At 33.1% G+C, this 13,899-nt stretch overlaps 3 protein-coding genes across 3 annotated transcripts; 2 read left to right on the forward strand and 1 right to left on the reverse strand.

The window, feature by feature from the left end:
* Window positions 1–5: 5 nt before the first annotated feature.
* Window positions 6–3,312, forward strand: LOC139100595 (fatty acid synthase-like). Its single transcript, XM_070653247.1, has 4 exons — window positions 6–908; window positions 968–1,317; window positions 1,382–2,459; window positions 2,523–3,312. Exons 1-4 carry the CDS (start codon window positions 6–8, stop codon window positions 3,129–3,131), a joined length of 2,940 nt encoding a protein of 979 aa, XP_070509348.1. The 3' UTR covers window positions 3,132–3,312.
* Window positions 3,313–3,818: 506 nt separating this feature from the next.
* LOC139100463 (C-C chemokine receptor type 1-like) lies at window positions 3,819–5,132 on the reverse strand. Its single transcript, XM_070653054.1, has 2 exons — window positions 4,704–5,132; window positions 3,819–4,648 (listed from the first exon to the last, which is right to left on the reverse strand). Exons 1-2 carry the CDS (start codon window positions 4,864–4,866, stop codon window positions 3,819–3,821), a joined length of 993 nt encoding a protein of 330 aa, XP_070509155.1. The 5' UTR covers window positions 4,867–5,132.
* A 4,973-nt stretch (window positions 5,133–10,105) lies between these two features.
* On the forward strand, window positions 10,106–12,795 carry LOC139100555 (A disintegrin and metalloproteinase with thrombospondin motifs adt-1-like). Its single transcript, XM_070653181.1, has 4 exons — window positions 10,106–11,451; window positions 11,515–11,633; window positions 11,689–12,562; window positions 12,620–12,795. The coding sequence occupies exons 1-4, from the start codon at window positions 10,213–10,215 to the stop codon at window positions 12,749–12,751; spliced, it is 2,364 nt and encodes a 787-aa protein (XP_070509282.1). The 5' UTR covers window positions 10,106–10,212; the 3' UTR covers window positions 12,752–12,795.
* The last annotated feature ends 1,104 nt before the right edge of the window (window positions 12,796–13,899 follow it).

A 13,899-nucleotide genomic window follows, 5' to 3' on the forward strand; every position in this document is an offset into this window, starting at 1 on the left:
TTGTGATGAATGTGTTTAAGAACAAACAATGGGGAAGCTACAGACATCTTGAATTAGTCGAAAATGAAGAAGCTAAGCCACGAACAGAACATTGTTATGCAAATTGTCTCGTTAAGGGAGATTTATCAACTCTTTCATGGCTTTATGGACCATTGAATGTCCGAAAGGACAAAGAATTTATCAACATTTCATATGCATCACTCAACTTCCGTGATGTCATGCTTGCAACTGGAAAGATCACTTCTGATGATGTGTTGGACAGAATTCAACAGCAATGTGTCTTTGGATTCGAATTCTCAGGAACAACAAAAGATGGACGTAAAATTATGGGTATGGGACCAACAGGTGCAATGGCCACTCATTATGATGCCGACAAAACTCTCTTATGGGATGTTCCAGACAATTGGAATTTGGATGAAGCAGCATCAGTTCCATTGGTTTATTACACAGTATATCTTGCATTCTTTAGAACCATCCAAATTGAAAAGGGTAAATCAATTTTGATCCACGCTGGTAGTGGAGGTGTTGGTTTAGCAGCCATTCAAGTTGCTCTTTCTTATGGATTGGAAGTCTATACAACTGTCGGATCAGAAGAAAAGAAACAATACTTACTCACCAGATTCCCATCACTTAAGCCACAACATATTGGAAACTCCAGAGACACATCATTTGAGCGAATGATTTGCGTACGAACAAAAGGAAAGGGTGTCGATTATGTTCTCAATTCCTTGTCAGCTGACAAACTTCAGGCTTCAATTAGATGTCTTGGTATGAATGGAACATTCCTTGAAATCGGAAAGTTCGATATTATGAATAAAACGAAGATCGACATGGGACATTTCGCAAAGAGAGTCAACTTTAAGGCAGTCTTCTTTGATGACTTGCCAGTTGAATCTGAGGAATTGAAGGTAAGACTTAACATTAAATTATTTTGAACTAGATCATGCAACTTGATTTCTCTTTCTAGCTTATTCATGACCTCGTCGAAACAGACATCAAAGCTGGAATCATTAAACCATTGAAAGTAAATGTATTTGAAGCAGCAGAAATAGAACAAGCATTCAGATTCATGGGATCAGGCAAACATATTGGAAAAGTATTACTGAAGATGCGTAATCAACCCAATGATGTCGAGTCTATTCCTATTAAAATGTTACCAAGAGTTTACTGCAATCCAAATGAGACATTTGTCTTGGTTGGTGGACTTGGAGGTTTTGGACTTGAACTTGCCGATTGGTTGATCTTGAGAGGATGTAGAAAACTAATTATGAGCTCTGGCCGTGGTGTAACTAATGCATATCAAGCTTCTAGAATAAAGTAAGTACAAAATATCTCCCCTTTGCATGACATGATTGCTAATTTGTTCCTTATTATTTCGCAGAGTATGGAAGTCATATGGCGTTGATGTCCGTGTCACAACAGTTGATGTTACTACATTGAAAGGCTGTGAGCAGTTACTCAATGATGCTGAGAAGATTGGACCAGTTGGTGGAATTTTCAATCTTGCTGTAGCTTTAAGAGATGGAATCTTTGATAATCAAACAACTCAAACATTTATTGAATCATTGGCACCAAAGGCTGATGCTACAAAGTACCTCGATGAGTTATCAAGAAAGTTATGTCCAGCACTTAAGCATTTTGTAATATTCTCAAGTGTATCATGTGGACGTGGTAATGCTGGTCAAAGTAATTATGGTATGGGTAATTCCATTATGGAAAGAATCTGTGAAAAACGTCAAATGGCTGGATTACCAGCTAAAGCCATTCAATGGGGTGCAATTGGAGATGTTGGACTTTTAGCTAATTTACAGGAGAATAATATGGACATGGAAATCAGTGGAACTTTGCCACAAAGACTTAACTCATGTCTTGAAGTTTTGGATAATCTCTTGACTAACGATGAACCAATTGTAGCAAGCATGGTTGTTGCTGAAAAACGTTTTGATGACGTCAAAAAAGGAAATATTATTGAAGCTATTATGAACATTATGGCTATTCGTGATAGAAAGCAAATCTCAATGGAGGCAAGCTTATCAAAACTTGGTATGGATTCACTTATGGGCGTCGAGATTCAACAAATTTTAGAAAGAGATTATGACATTGCATTATCATCACAAGAACTGAGATCACTTACATTAGGTCAACTTGAGAAACTTGTTAATGCAAAGAATTCCGGCGAGTCAGGTGATGGAAAAGCTGTGAATGGACATTTACCAATTGGAATTGAAATGTTGTTGACCAACTTTGGAGATGAGAAGACAAGTCATGAGACAATTTTGAGAATGAATGAGGCACCAGCTAGTGATACAAAGGCATTAATATTCACAGGATTAGAAGGAATGACAAATGACGCATTAGCGAATTTAGCAAGTAAAATTAAATATCCAACATATGCTCTTCAGCTTGGAAATTGTGTAGAAAGACAGACATTAGACGAGATAGTTGAAAGTGTATCAAATGTAAGTCCATTGAAAATTAATTTTTTAAGCTTTTTTACTAAATTTTTTATTTATAATTCACAGGATGTCCTTAAATTATTCAGTGGAAATGAGAAATTCGTGCTTATTGGATATTCCTTCGGATCATTATTAGCCATCAAATTCGCAAGTCTATTAGAATCAAAAGGAAAGTCAGGCAACATTGTTATCGTTGATGGATCACCTAAATTCCTCAGTGAAATCGCTACTCAACTCCTACCCGCTGACTTTACCGACGAACATATTCAAGGAATCATTATACTTAGTTGTATTAAGCTTCTGTTCCGTGAATCATCTCAAGAAATAACAAAGAAAGTTTTCTCAAAATCAACGACTCAGGAAAGATTAGAAGAATTTTTAGAGAATGCAGCAACACGTAGCGAGTACAGTATAGATTATGGACGTAAAATGATCACAGGATTAATGAATAGAATAAAGATTTCCTTAAATGCCGAGCAATTGTCATTCCCAGTCCTTAAGAGCTCACCGATGACATTTGTTAAAGCCTCAGAGTCAGCCGTAACAGGACTTGGTGAAGATTATGGATTGAAGAAGTATGTAGACGGTGATATTCAGACTAGTGAAGTAATTGGTGATCACTTGTCAATATTAAGTAGCTCTGAATTGATTGATATCATTAACTCGACTCTATAATTGTTTATTTAGAATATTTTATCTGTTAAGTTACTGTTCATGCTTATTGTTGTGAATTATAGAATTAAATATGTTAAGCATCATATTCTATTGTTAGTTCCTTAAGTGAATTTTTAGAACGAAATGATTTTGGTAAAGGTTGAACAAAAAAAAACAATAAAAATGCTTAGTAAACTGTCAATCACTAAAATGTCTTAGTCATGCTTACTTTTCAGTATATCCATATCTCGCAACTTCATCATAATAATTAATTACAGAAGCAGACAGATGTCAAAATATGTAGTGCTAAATGATTTCATTATAAGTATGTGAATTATTCATTATTACAGAGGTCAAATTGCCGAAAGATGCGTGCTATTAAGTTTAGTAAAGAGATGTAAAGTCATTACATATTTGATGTCGAAAGTAAAAATTCATGATCTTGCACCGTCATGCACGATGGTGATTATTAGTTAATTAAATCAAGTCTTCGAGAGAGATGAGAGTTTGCTGTCAAGCTTTTGTTGAGCATTCAGCTTCTCACACCCTACAAAGACTTGAGTAAAGCTTGAGAGCATTTTCCGTTAAGCAACAGCAATCTTTGACTGTGTGTGTGAAGATCAAAGCTATCTCTGAAAGCTCAATTCGATCAAAAAGCTCGCTAAAAAAATTCAAATTTTAAAAATTCGTTATGAAAAATAGTTTCTTTTATTTTCTAATTTTTGCACTTTTTACAAGAATTGGCCTTATCAATATAGTAAGGTAATAAATTATACAAAATACACAATTAATGATATAAAACATTCTGTTATGTTCAGTTTCAATTATTGTTGAGATTATGTCAAATGTTATCTTTGGAAGTTGTAATACTAAATATGTGATGGTTATGACTAAAGTTATTTGAATTATTTCTATTGGATTCTCATCTATATAATGTTCCTCTACTTTCCTAAGCATGCTCCGCTTACGAAATAGAATGAAAATTGTTGGTATAAAGACCAACATCGGAAGGATGATTTTGACAAAAGTCGTAAATACTTCTGCGACACCAAACGAGCTCCTTAGTAGAATGCAATAATTCTCATCAAATTCACTATTTAAGGCTGAGAAAATAATAGTTGGCATTGAAATAGAAAGCGAAAGTATCCAGATGATTAGTGTAGGAAATATGACATTTATACTCGTCTTCCATTTCGGACCAGAGTAATCGATCGTTAATGTCCTCTTTTGTTCTAATGTATCATATGTATCGCTAGTTGACTCAACTTCCTCATTTATAAAATTACTTTTTTCCTCTTCACTTTGAATTATTTTTAATGCCTTACACGCAAGATTTGCAGTTGAAACAGCATGTAAATTCATTGTTAATAAAACGTACGTTATGGATGTTGATGAGAAATTTAAAAGTCCAGACATGATACCACATAAATCATCACCGAATATCCATTCATGTGAGAATATGTAGAATATATCAAAATAACATAAAAGTAAGTTTATTACATCGGCGAATGTCAATTGAAGAAGGAAATAGTTGAAGCCTAAAAAGGTAAATGACAATTGACAATTTTTAAAGTAAATAGAAGGTAAAGTTACCGTTGTTATGTGCACTTCCTATAAATTGCAAGAACTGAATCAATTGTAGAATAATTCCGCCAATAAATATCACAATTAAATACACCCACAATGCTAAATTCATCCACTGATCGCTGACTATCCAAAAAAGTTCAGAAGCAACACTAATTTCACTTTTATTCATCGTGTAATGTAATTAACTTAAGTGAGAAATAAATTTTAACTGCACAGATCCACACATGCTTGACAACTGAGTGCGATTTTAAATAAAGTATAAAAAAAAATTGACACAAAGAAACTTTACACACGAGACTTACTCAAGAATGAGAGAGAATTTCTTCTTTTCATATTTAATTTTAGCAGAACATGATTGGTGGGCTGTATGGAATTCAGAGCAGTTTGGGCAAAATAGGTGTAGGCAGTCGAGTGATTGATGTTGACTTAGATCAAGATTAGACATATTTACTTAAGGTTTATATACTTAATATTAAAATATCTTATGTAAGCTTTGAAATAAGTCTGCATATAGGGCTTACCCGAGAAGCACAGGACGTAGACATAGATGATTCATTGAATGCAGCTTTGGGGAAGTTTATTTTTTTGGAAACTATTTTTTTGGCTTGGAATTTTTTGGAACATATTTTTTTGGAATTTAATTATTTGGAACATAAAATTTTGGAATATATTTATTTGGAAAATAATTTTTTGGATTTGTTATTTTTTGGAACGGATTTTTTTGGCATTAATTTTTTGGAAAAATTTTTTTTGGAAAAACCTTTTTTGGAAAATATTTTCTTGGAAATTTTTATTTGGAAAATATTTAATTGGAAAAACCATGCTACGGACATGTCGAAAAAGGTCGTTATTTTTTCGTTTGAATTTCAAAATAACCGTCAAATTTTCACAAATTTTAGTTAATTTTCATTGATTAACAAGGTTTAATTGAACAATTCTTGTATGTAGATCAATCTCTAGTTAAAATAGATGATTAATAATGCTGAAATTAAACAAAAATATGCAAAAAATTCTAAATTCGACACAAGTCGACTTTTTTTATAAATGTCGACTTTTTTCGACACTGAAATGTCCGTAGCATGGGAAAAACATTTTTTGGAAGAGAAATTTTTGGAAAGTTCAAATCCAATAAATTTAGCTTGTATTTTAATTTGTGAAATATTTGTTCGGCAGATTTTTTGCAATTCAACAGTACTAAATTAATGTATTTTATATGAAAAGTTCTCTAACTTTCAGTCAACAGAACAAAGGTGACTTATACATTACTGGATTTTGGTTTTGGATAGAGTATTTGACTGCGATATTACTGGATCTTTTGTTTTAATTTTAAAAATGACTCGGATTTAACTGGATGTTAATTTTTTGGTCTATAAGTGATCTGCATCTTACTAGGTTTTGTTTTATGGTAGGAAAACTGATAAATATTAATCAATTACGGATCGCTGGTTCAAAAATGCGCATAAGTCCCTCGATCGACGAGGGTTACAAAAGTTTCATGTATAATAAAAGTAGTCAAAAAGCTATTATGTCTCGGGAGCGTATTTGTTATTATGCTTGGTTGAAAACTCTTAAATTTCTGTGCTCAAACATAGGCATGAACCTAACTGACTTTTTATTTTCCAATATTTATTGTTTTATCCTTTTGTAAAAATAATATAGACCATCCTTAAACTTAAACACAAGATCTACTAAGTCACTTGTCAAATACTCTGCCCAAAAACAAAATCCAGCAATGTTAGTGTCACTATTGTTCTCTTGACTGAAAGTTAGAGAGCTTTTCATATAAAATACATTAATTTAGTATTGTTAAATTGCAAAAAATCCGCCGAACAAATAATTCACAAACTAAAATACAAGCTAAAATTTATTAGATTTGAACTTTCCAAAAATTTTTCTTCCAAAAAATGTTTTTCCAATTAAATATTTTCCAAATAAAAATTTCCAAGAAAATATTTTCCAAAAAAGGCTTTTCCAAAAAATAATGCCAAAAAAATCCGTTCCAAAAAATAACAAATCCAAAAAATTATTTTCCAAATAATTCTATTCCAAAATTTTAATTTCCAAATAATTATGTTCCAAAAAAATAAATTCCAAAAAATTCCGAGCCAAAAAAATATTTTCCAAAAAAATATAGTCCGCCTGCAGCTTTTAGTTAGAATCACGCTGTCCTGGGGTTGGAGTTAAAGCCTTATCTTCTTCATATGCCTTCCGGGTTAGTCATTCCGGCTAACCATGTCCTACTTCGAATCCAAAGAAGGTTCTGTTCCTACAGGAGCAATCGAAATAGATCGCAGGATCCGATTCAAGTTCGGATTAATTTATATGATGCATAACAATACCTAGACTGTTTAGTCGTCCATAGCGTTATACATAACATGGAATGATAAGAAGATACTACGAAATATCCAAAAATCTCAAAATTGATCTCAGTTTACATCCCAAAAATTGAAATATTCATCAATTCCATCATCACATGCGCTATATCCCCAAGCAATTCATTAATTCCTCAATTATTTCTTCACCCTTTTTTGCATTTCTTCAATCATTCTTATAATATTTTCTTTTGTCTGTCTCATTCACACAGAGTGGCATTAAGGAGCTTCTTACATAAGACATTTGCCTCAAAACATTCACAAAATATGCAATCATTTAACAGCGAATGACTGCAACAATCGCAAAAAATGCGAGGACCATATTTAAATACTTCACGACATGAATTAATTTCAAGACGGAAAGAAGAAAAAAAACAGGCAATAAAAATGTGCATTGAGAGCGAGTCGTATGCATCCGAGAGTGTGTTTACTCACAATCTTTTGTTTATCACATTCTCTTGCATACACAAAATTATTGCTTTTCATGACAAAAGCTAAGAAGAAAGAATATAAATATTTCCTGTAAATTATTCATTTATTCTAGTGTTGTTCTTTCTGGATCAGTAATGTATCTTTTATATTTCCTTGAGAATAATTTTGACATGTTGTGATGAGCGAATGTTGATTAATGTGAAATTTATGCATGGCTACCATATGTGTTGGTGGTGATTTAAATTGGATTTGATGGGTTTTATATGGTTGCGGATCTTCCTGTTGAATAGGCTGTCACAGAGGTCGAATTCGACTTCGGATTTTGTATGAAAAAATTGAATTCTTGTTACGAACTCACTAACAGGCAAATAGTTTGCTTTTAGGGACCATATTGGTCCGGAACATGAAAGCATGATATTTGGCTTTTTGAGTGGTTCATTATCCAAGTTAGGACATTGGATGGTCTAGTCTGAATTGTTGTACTAGCTCTGTATCTGTTTGATCCTTAATATCCACGTCCTTCTGTCTATATAGGCGTCTAAATGTAGACAATATTACTTATTCAGAGTAAAAGGCCAGCAGTATCCAACAGAGCTATATTCTCATCAAACCATTTAGTATCTTGATCATAAAAACCAGTCAATAATTCCAAGAAGGAACTAACTTCATCAAGGACAGATCAATTAACGCAAAATCCTCACTCAATTTGCAATCTTCTCTCATTTTCCCTTCATTCCAACCACTTAAGAACAATACAAACATCACTTTTACTCACTTTTTCTTTCAATGCCTTAAAACGCCATCCATTTATCTTCATTAAGCACAAATAATATGCGTTTGACCTGATATTTTAAGTACCGTACATACCCTTATTACACATTTGAATTAGTAGCACTTGAAAAAACAAAAGAAAATGAAATGGAGATTGAAGATCGCTTCTTCAACTTAAATTTGAATGACACCTACTTAACTTCTCGTCGTCGTTTCAGTTTCACGAAAATATGTGCAAGTGTCTTGAATGTATGAAAAGAGTCTCTCGTACTCTCATTATATTTGCATATTTCTAATGAAAGAAAGTTGTTTAATTTTAGAACAGATTGCATCGTTAGAGCTGTAATTAAACGATTCATGCTCTCACGCCCGCATGTGATTTTATAATTGACAGTTATTGCTGTAATGTGAATCTTTACGATAAAATTAATTTGTGGATGTTATAAAATAGTAAACAGAATCATATGCAAACAAAATAATTCACATGCTGGTCATTCACACGAACTTTCATTTGATTTAACAGTCAGCTGTGAATGACATAACCTTAAACTCTATGGATGATTGTATACTTGCAAGTAAATAGGGAAAAAATGCTCATTCAACAAAGAATATTGTGAATATGTAGAATGAAATAATTGTAATGAGCCAAGAATTCTCTTCGCGCGGGAAATTGCTGCATGATGGAATGTTGATAAAGTTGCGAAATGGATAGGGAATAAGGAGCATTTATCGATGGAAGCAAGTCATTACTACAATATTATGGGAATTTAGAAAGCGAAATTTCAAAATTTTAATTATTTTAAAGCCATAAATATTAATTAGCCGTCATAAATTACACCAAATAATTGGTTTGGAATAGCTATCTATAACAGCATAATGTTTCTAAATTTATGCTAAAGCTTCAACAAGCTGCTGATTTAGATTGCACTAAATTATTGGCAAATATTTGCAAATGACAAGTGATACCTTGTGAAAAAGCTAGCTTCAGGCGTCTACTAAGGAAGATCATGGATCTCAAGTAAAGCCAGTAACTAAGTGGAAGCCACACATGATCAGAGTTGTTTTGGATTCCATATGACTATTTTCTCTACTCTCTGTCGCCCGGACTAATATTATACTGAGAAAAACCACAGCCAAAACACTCGTGCTGTACTTCAAAACAGCACAGCACGTAAATGCTTAATGAAAAGATTTACAATCTTCTAAACACGATAACTATGTCATTTTTCCAGAATGACCAGCAGGCGCATTTTCTCATTAGAAGTAACACACAAGCCTTACAACCAGGAAGTTCGGATCATGTCTATCATTAAAATTCCATAAAAATTCTAATACCCAAAGAATCCCCATAAAACTAGACAGCCACTATTAAACTACTTCCCAGAGCAATTCTAGCTCAATAAAAATTGCATAATATCCATGCCATTATGAATGATTATAGGAACAATGTTAAAAGGAAATGAAAGATCATAAGTAAATTACGATAAAAATTGCTTGATCAAGAAGAAGCAATAACTGCATGTTTTTCTATCTGTATAGATTCATGACTTTCACTGCTTACAATTCTGCTGTTCTTAGTACGGAATAAAATGAAAGAAGAGCCTCAATTACATCCCAAAAGAACCGTTAGTAATAGCCGCTAACCTATAAACTCATCGAATCCAATATTGCCAATGAGTTATAGCCCGCATTGTCATCGTCGATGATCAGGTTGTTAAGTCTGCTTCATGTAAAATTATTCTAGTTTTCAACTTTTACCCATTCCATGCCACAGCCATTATAAAAAGCCGAACAATCCATGATCACAAGTTTAATAGTACGCGAGACGTTTCCGAGTGAGTGTATCCGTGGTGCATTACCGTTTTCTGTTTATTTATTTTTTGTTTTGTCGTAAAAAGAAGCAAAAAAAGAAAAGAAGTAGTTTTGAGTACGAAAAGTGAATGAAGATGTTAAAATTTTTAATATTATTGTGGTTAAATTTCATTTTAACAAAAACAAATTCAGTGTCGATGCGCAGCACATTACATAAATTTATGGATAATGAGGAATTACAGTTTTATTTTGGAACTAATTTAATAACATCATTACCAGATTATGAAATTGTTGACTTGCCAGAATCATTATGGAGTGGTAGAGAAAGTGTTACAGCAAATGCCGATGAGGATGACTCAAAATATGTGAATTTTAAAGTATTTAATAAGCAAGTTGAATTGAATTTATTTCCAAATAAATATCTTATATCGCCATATACAAGAATTGTTAAGAAAAGTGGTAATAAGACATTAAATAAATATTATGCAAATAGTAAACCTAAATTTTGTCATTATATCCATACAAATAATTACTCGACTGCCGCAATAAGTAACTGTGAGCGAACTGAAATTCATGGATTAATATTCCTTCCGGATGACTCATTTGAGATATTGCCATTAACGTCAAGATTAAAATCATTGATGCCCGAAAGTATACCTGACGATGTGACACGATCGACAGCATTCACAAAAATACCACATTTAGTGAAAAAGTCAAAATTTACGATGGGTACATTTGAGAATGATTTTATTGTGACAAATTTTCGTCGTCCGTCAGGTAAAAAGCCTCAAAATATCAACAAGAATAAACGTGAACGTGGAATTGATTATGACCGGCCAACTGTTGAACTCGGACTGTTCTTTGATGAGGAATTTTATAAAATATTCTCACCATTCTTTGATGACGATGAGAAGAAATTGGAAGACTTTATACTGTCATACATTAATGGTGTTCAGTCTCTCTATCATCATCACTCATTAGGACGTAAAATTGACTTAACGATTGTTTATCTTGAAATAATGGAGAAACAGCCACATGATATGCCACACGCATACGGCGAGAGAAACGAATTACTTGATAATTTTTGTGAATATCAAAAGAAAATAAATCCGAAAGATGATCGAGACCCTCAACATTACGACATGTCTGTTTATGTTTCGGGTTTGGACTTCTTTGCGTGGGATAAGAATAACAATAAAAATGGTGTGACTATGGGACTGGCTACAGTTTCTGGTGTTTGTCAAGAAAATTACAATTGTATAATTGCTGAATTTGGAACTAATAATCAATTTGGACGGCCATATCCATCAGCTGGATTTACTTCTGTTTATATTTTAGCACACGAAATTGGACATAATTTAGGAATGGTATGGTAAAGGTTTTAGGAATTATCATAAGTTTAATGATGATTAGAGTTATTTTATTTGTAGAATCATGACGCGACTGATAATTCATGTTCTAAGGAAGGATATGTTATGTCACCGTCACGTGGAACTCAAGGTGAAACCACATGGAGCTCATGTAGTGCATCAGTTGTGAGGAAATTGGAGTAAATAGCTTATTGCATTACTTTATATCCATAATCCTAATAAATTCCTTTTCAGTTGGGCTAAATGCCTATTTGACAGACCATCAGACACAAAATATGATGCCTGGAAGCATCACGGAAAACCAGGAATAAGTTACACAGCCAAAGATCAATGTGAGATTCTACTACGAGATCGTGACGCAACTCCATTCATAAATGGTCAAGAATCAAAGCTTTGTGAAAATTTGCACTGTCGGACACCAAATCGTAGTGGATTTTTCTTTGCTGGTCCTGCTTTGCCAGGAACGGATTGTGGGAAAGGAAAGTGGTGCGATGGTGGACAATGTGTGACCAAAAATCTTAATTCTCTTACAACTACGACAAGTAGAAGTACCACTAAAGCTATGAAAGCTACAACAGCTGTCATGACTCAAAAACCAGCTTATAAGCCTGCAACTAAGCCGACATCTACATCTACAGTTAAAACTACAGTTAAGACTACATCAAAGCCCACACCGATGCCTTATATGACAAAAACATGCAAATCTGCATGCTTAAAAGCCAGTAAAGGTGTCCAGCCAGCAACCAGAAGCTGCATTCAAGGATCAAAATGTGATGGAACTCTATTAAATCTAGAAATTTGTGACGATCAAAAGCTCTGCTCGACCCGCAAGACAGTCGTTGAATTTGGAACACAAAAGTGTAGAGAATTCAGCAGGAGACTCAATAATGTTGACAGTAAAGGATTAGGACTTCAAGCATATTATGAGCCACTGAGACTGTGGATGCCATGTACAATATTTTGCAAGCACAAAAATAATACGTCTTATTTTACACCTCGAGTTGAACTTAATAAGCTGGGAATTGATGGATATTTTCCAGATGGAACGTGGTGCCATAGAGAAGGCAATGTGGATTATTATTGTTTACATCATCATTGTTTACCGCAGGTTAACCTTATTCTACTTAAATTAAGCATGAATTACGAAGAATTTCATTTATTTCAGGACACACATAACAGCAAGACTCAAATACATCCACTAACAAATGTTGTGCTGCCAGAAGAAGCTTTTCGACTTCGATTCGATAGTACGGGCAGTGAGGAACAGAATGTACAATTTTTCACATTTAGACCATAAAGATAGCATTAATAAAACATTATTTAATTGAGGAACTTATCAAATGAACTTTTATTGTGGCCAAATATTCAGCTAAAACGTGATAAGAAGTGTAGTAACATGACATCAAGGAGCAATGACGTTAAGCAGATGCTCTGAAAAAATTAAATTATAAAATAATTAACTTATCAAATAACAAGAAGATCTTCCTTATCGTATTTTCACGTGACAATTCTCAGATTCTGAACAAACAAAAATAAAGCTATAATGTGTGTAGCGTCACAGCAATTTGAACATGCTAACTAAATGAGTGACTGATTAAAATAGTCACAAAACATCGAGAATATTCAAACTAATTAATTATCACATTTAAGTATTTCCTTCCGAAACTATTTACATATTTTATTAATTATGGACTGAATTGTCCATAGCCATTGTATAAGATGCTGTTGAAAATTTACATTCTAGCTATAATATTTTGTGAAATTTTGTCAACAAAAATCTACTTTTTGGAAGTTCTGACAAGTTTTGATTCAAAATACAACAATTTCACGTCTTCTATTACTAAGGATCAAACAAAGCTGGATGGGACTGTTAATTTGTATTATGATCTATCTAAAATGACGGTACATGACTAATTAAGAGCAAAATTTAGGTATTCATTGATATTCCATAATTCCAGATGACTTTCATATTCTCAATTCCAAAAAACGACCACGACAAGAACTACGAGCTGGCAATTGTCCATTCAAAAATTCAAACATGTAAAATAATGAAAGGAACACGAGGAAACTTCTTAATTCGAATGTTGTTTGATGATTTTAACAAATATTATAACACAACCTTTACGTGTCCATTTCCAAAGCAAATTTTTGGATTTTATAATTTTAAACCAAATGACAAGTATCTTCCACCACTGTTAATAAGTCGTGATATAAAATTTCAATTGGTTGTGAGGGTTGATGGAAAGCTTATGAATTCAAGCAATTCGGTTTGGCTGCATTCGATGAAAGTTCATGGGGAAATAAGAAATAATTGAAGTTTCTTGAAGAAGGTTGGATTGGTTTGGAAAAGAGGAAGGAAGTAGTTTAATTCCAAAAATCCAACCACCTACCCTGAATACACCTGGAAGTTTTTATATTATTTATCATTAAACTTGAACTTAACTG

The sequence above is a fragment of the Chironomus tepperi genome, unplaced genomic scaffold (genome assembly GCF_022539635.2).
Source record: "Chironomus tepperi strain 1889 unplaced genomic scaffold, CSIRO-AGI_Ctep_v1 contig_67, whole genome shotgun sequence".
Classification (NCBI taxonomy): domain Eukaryota; kingdom Metazoa; phylum Arthropoda; class Insecta; order Diptera; family Chironomidae; genus Chironomus; species Chironomus tepperi.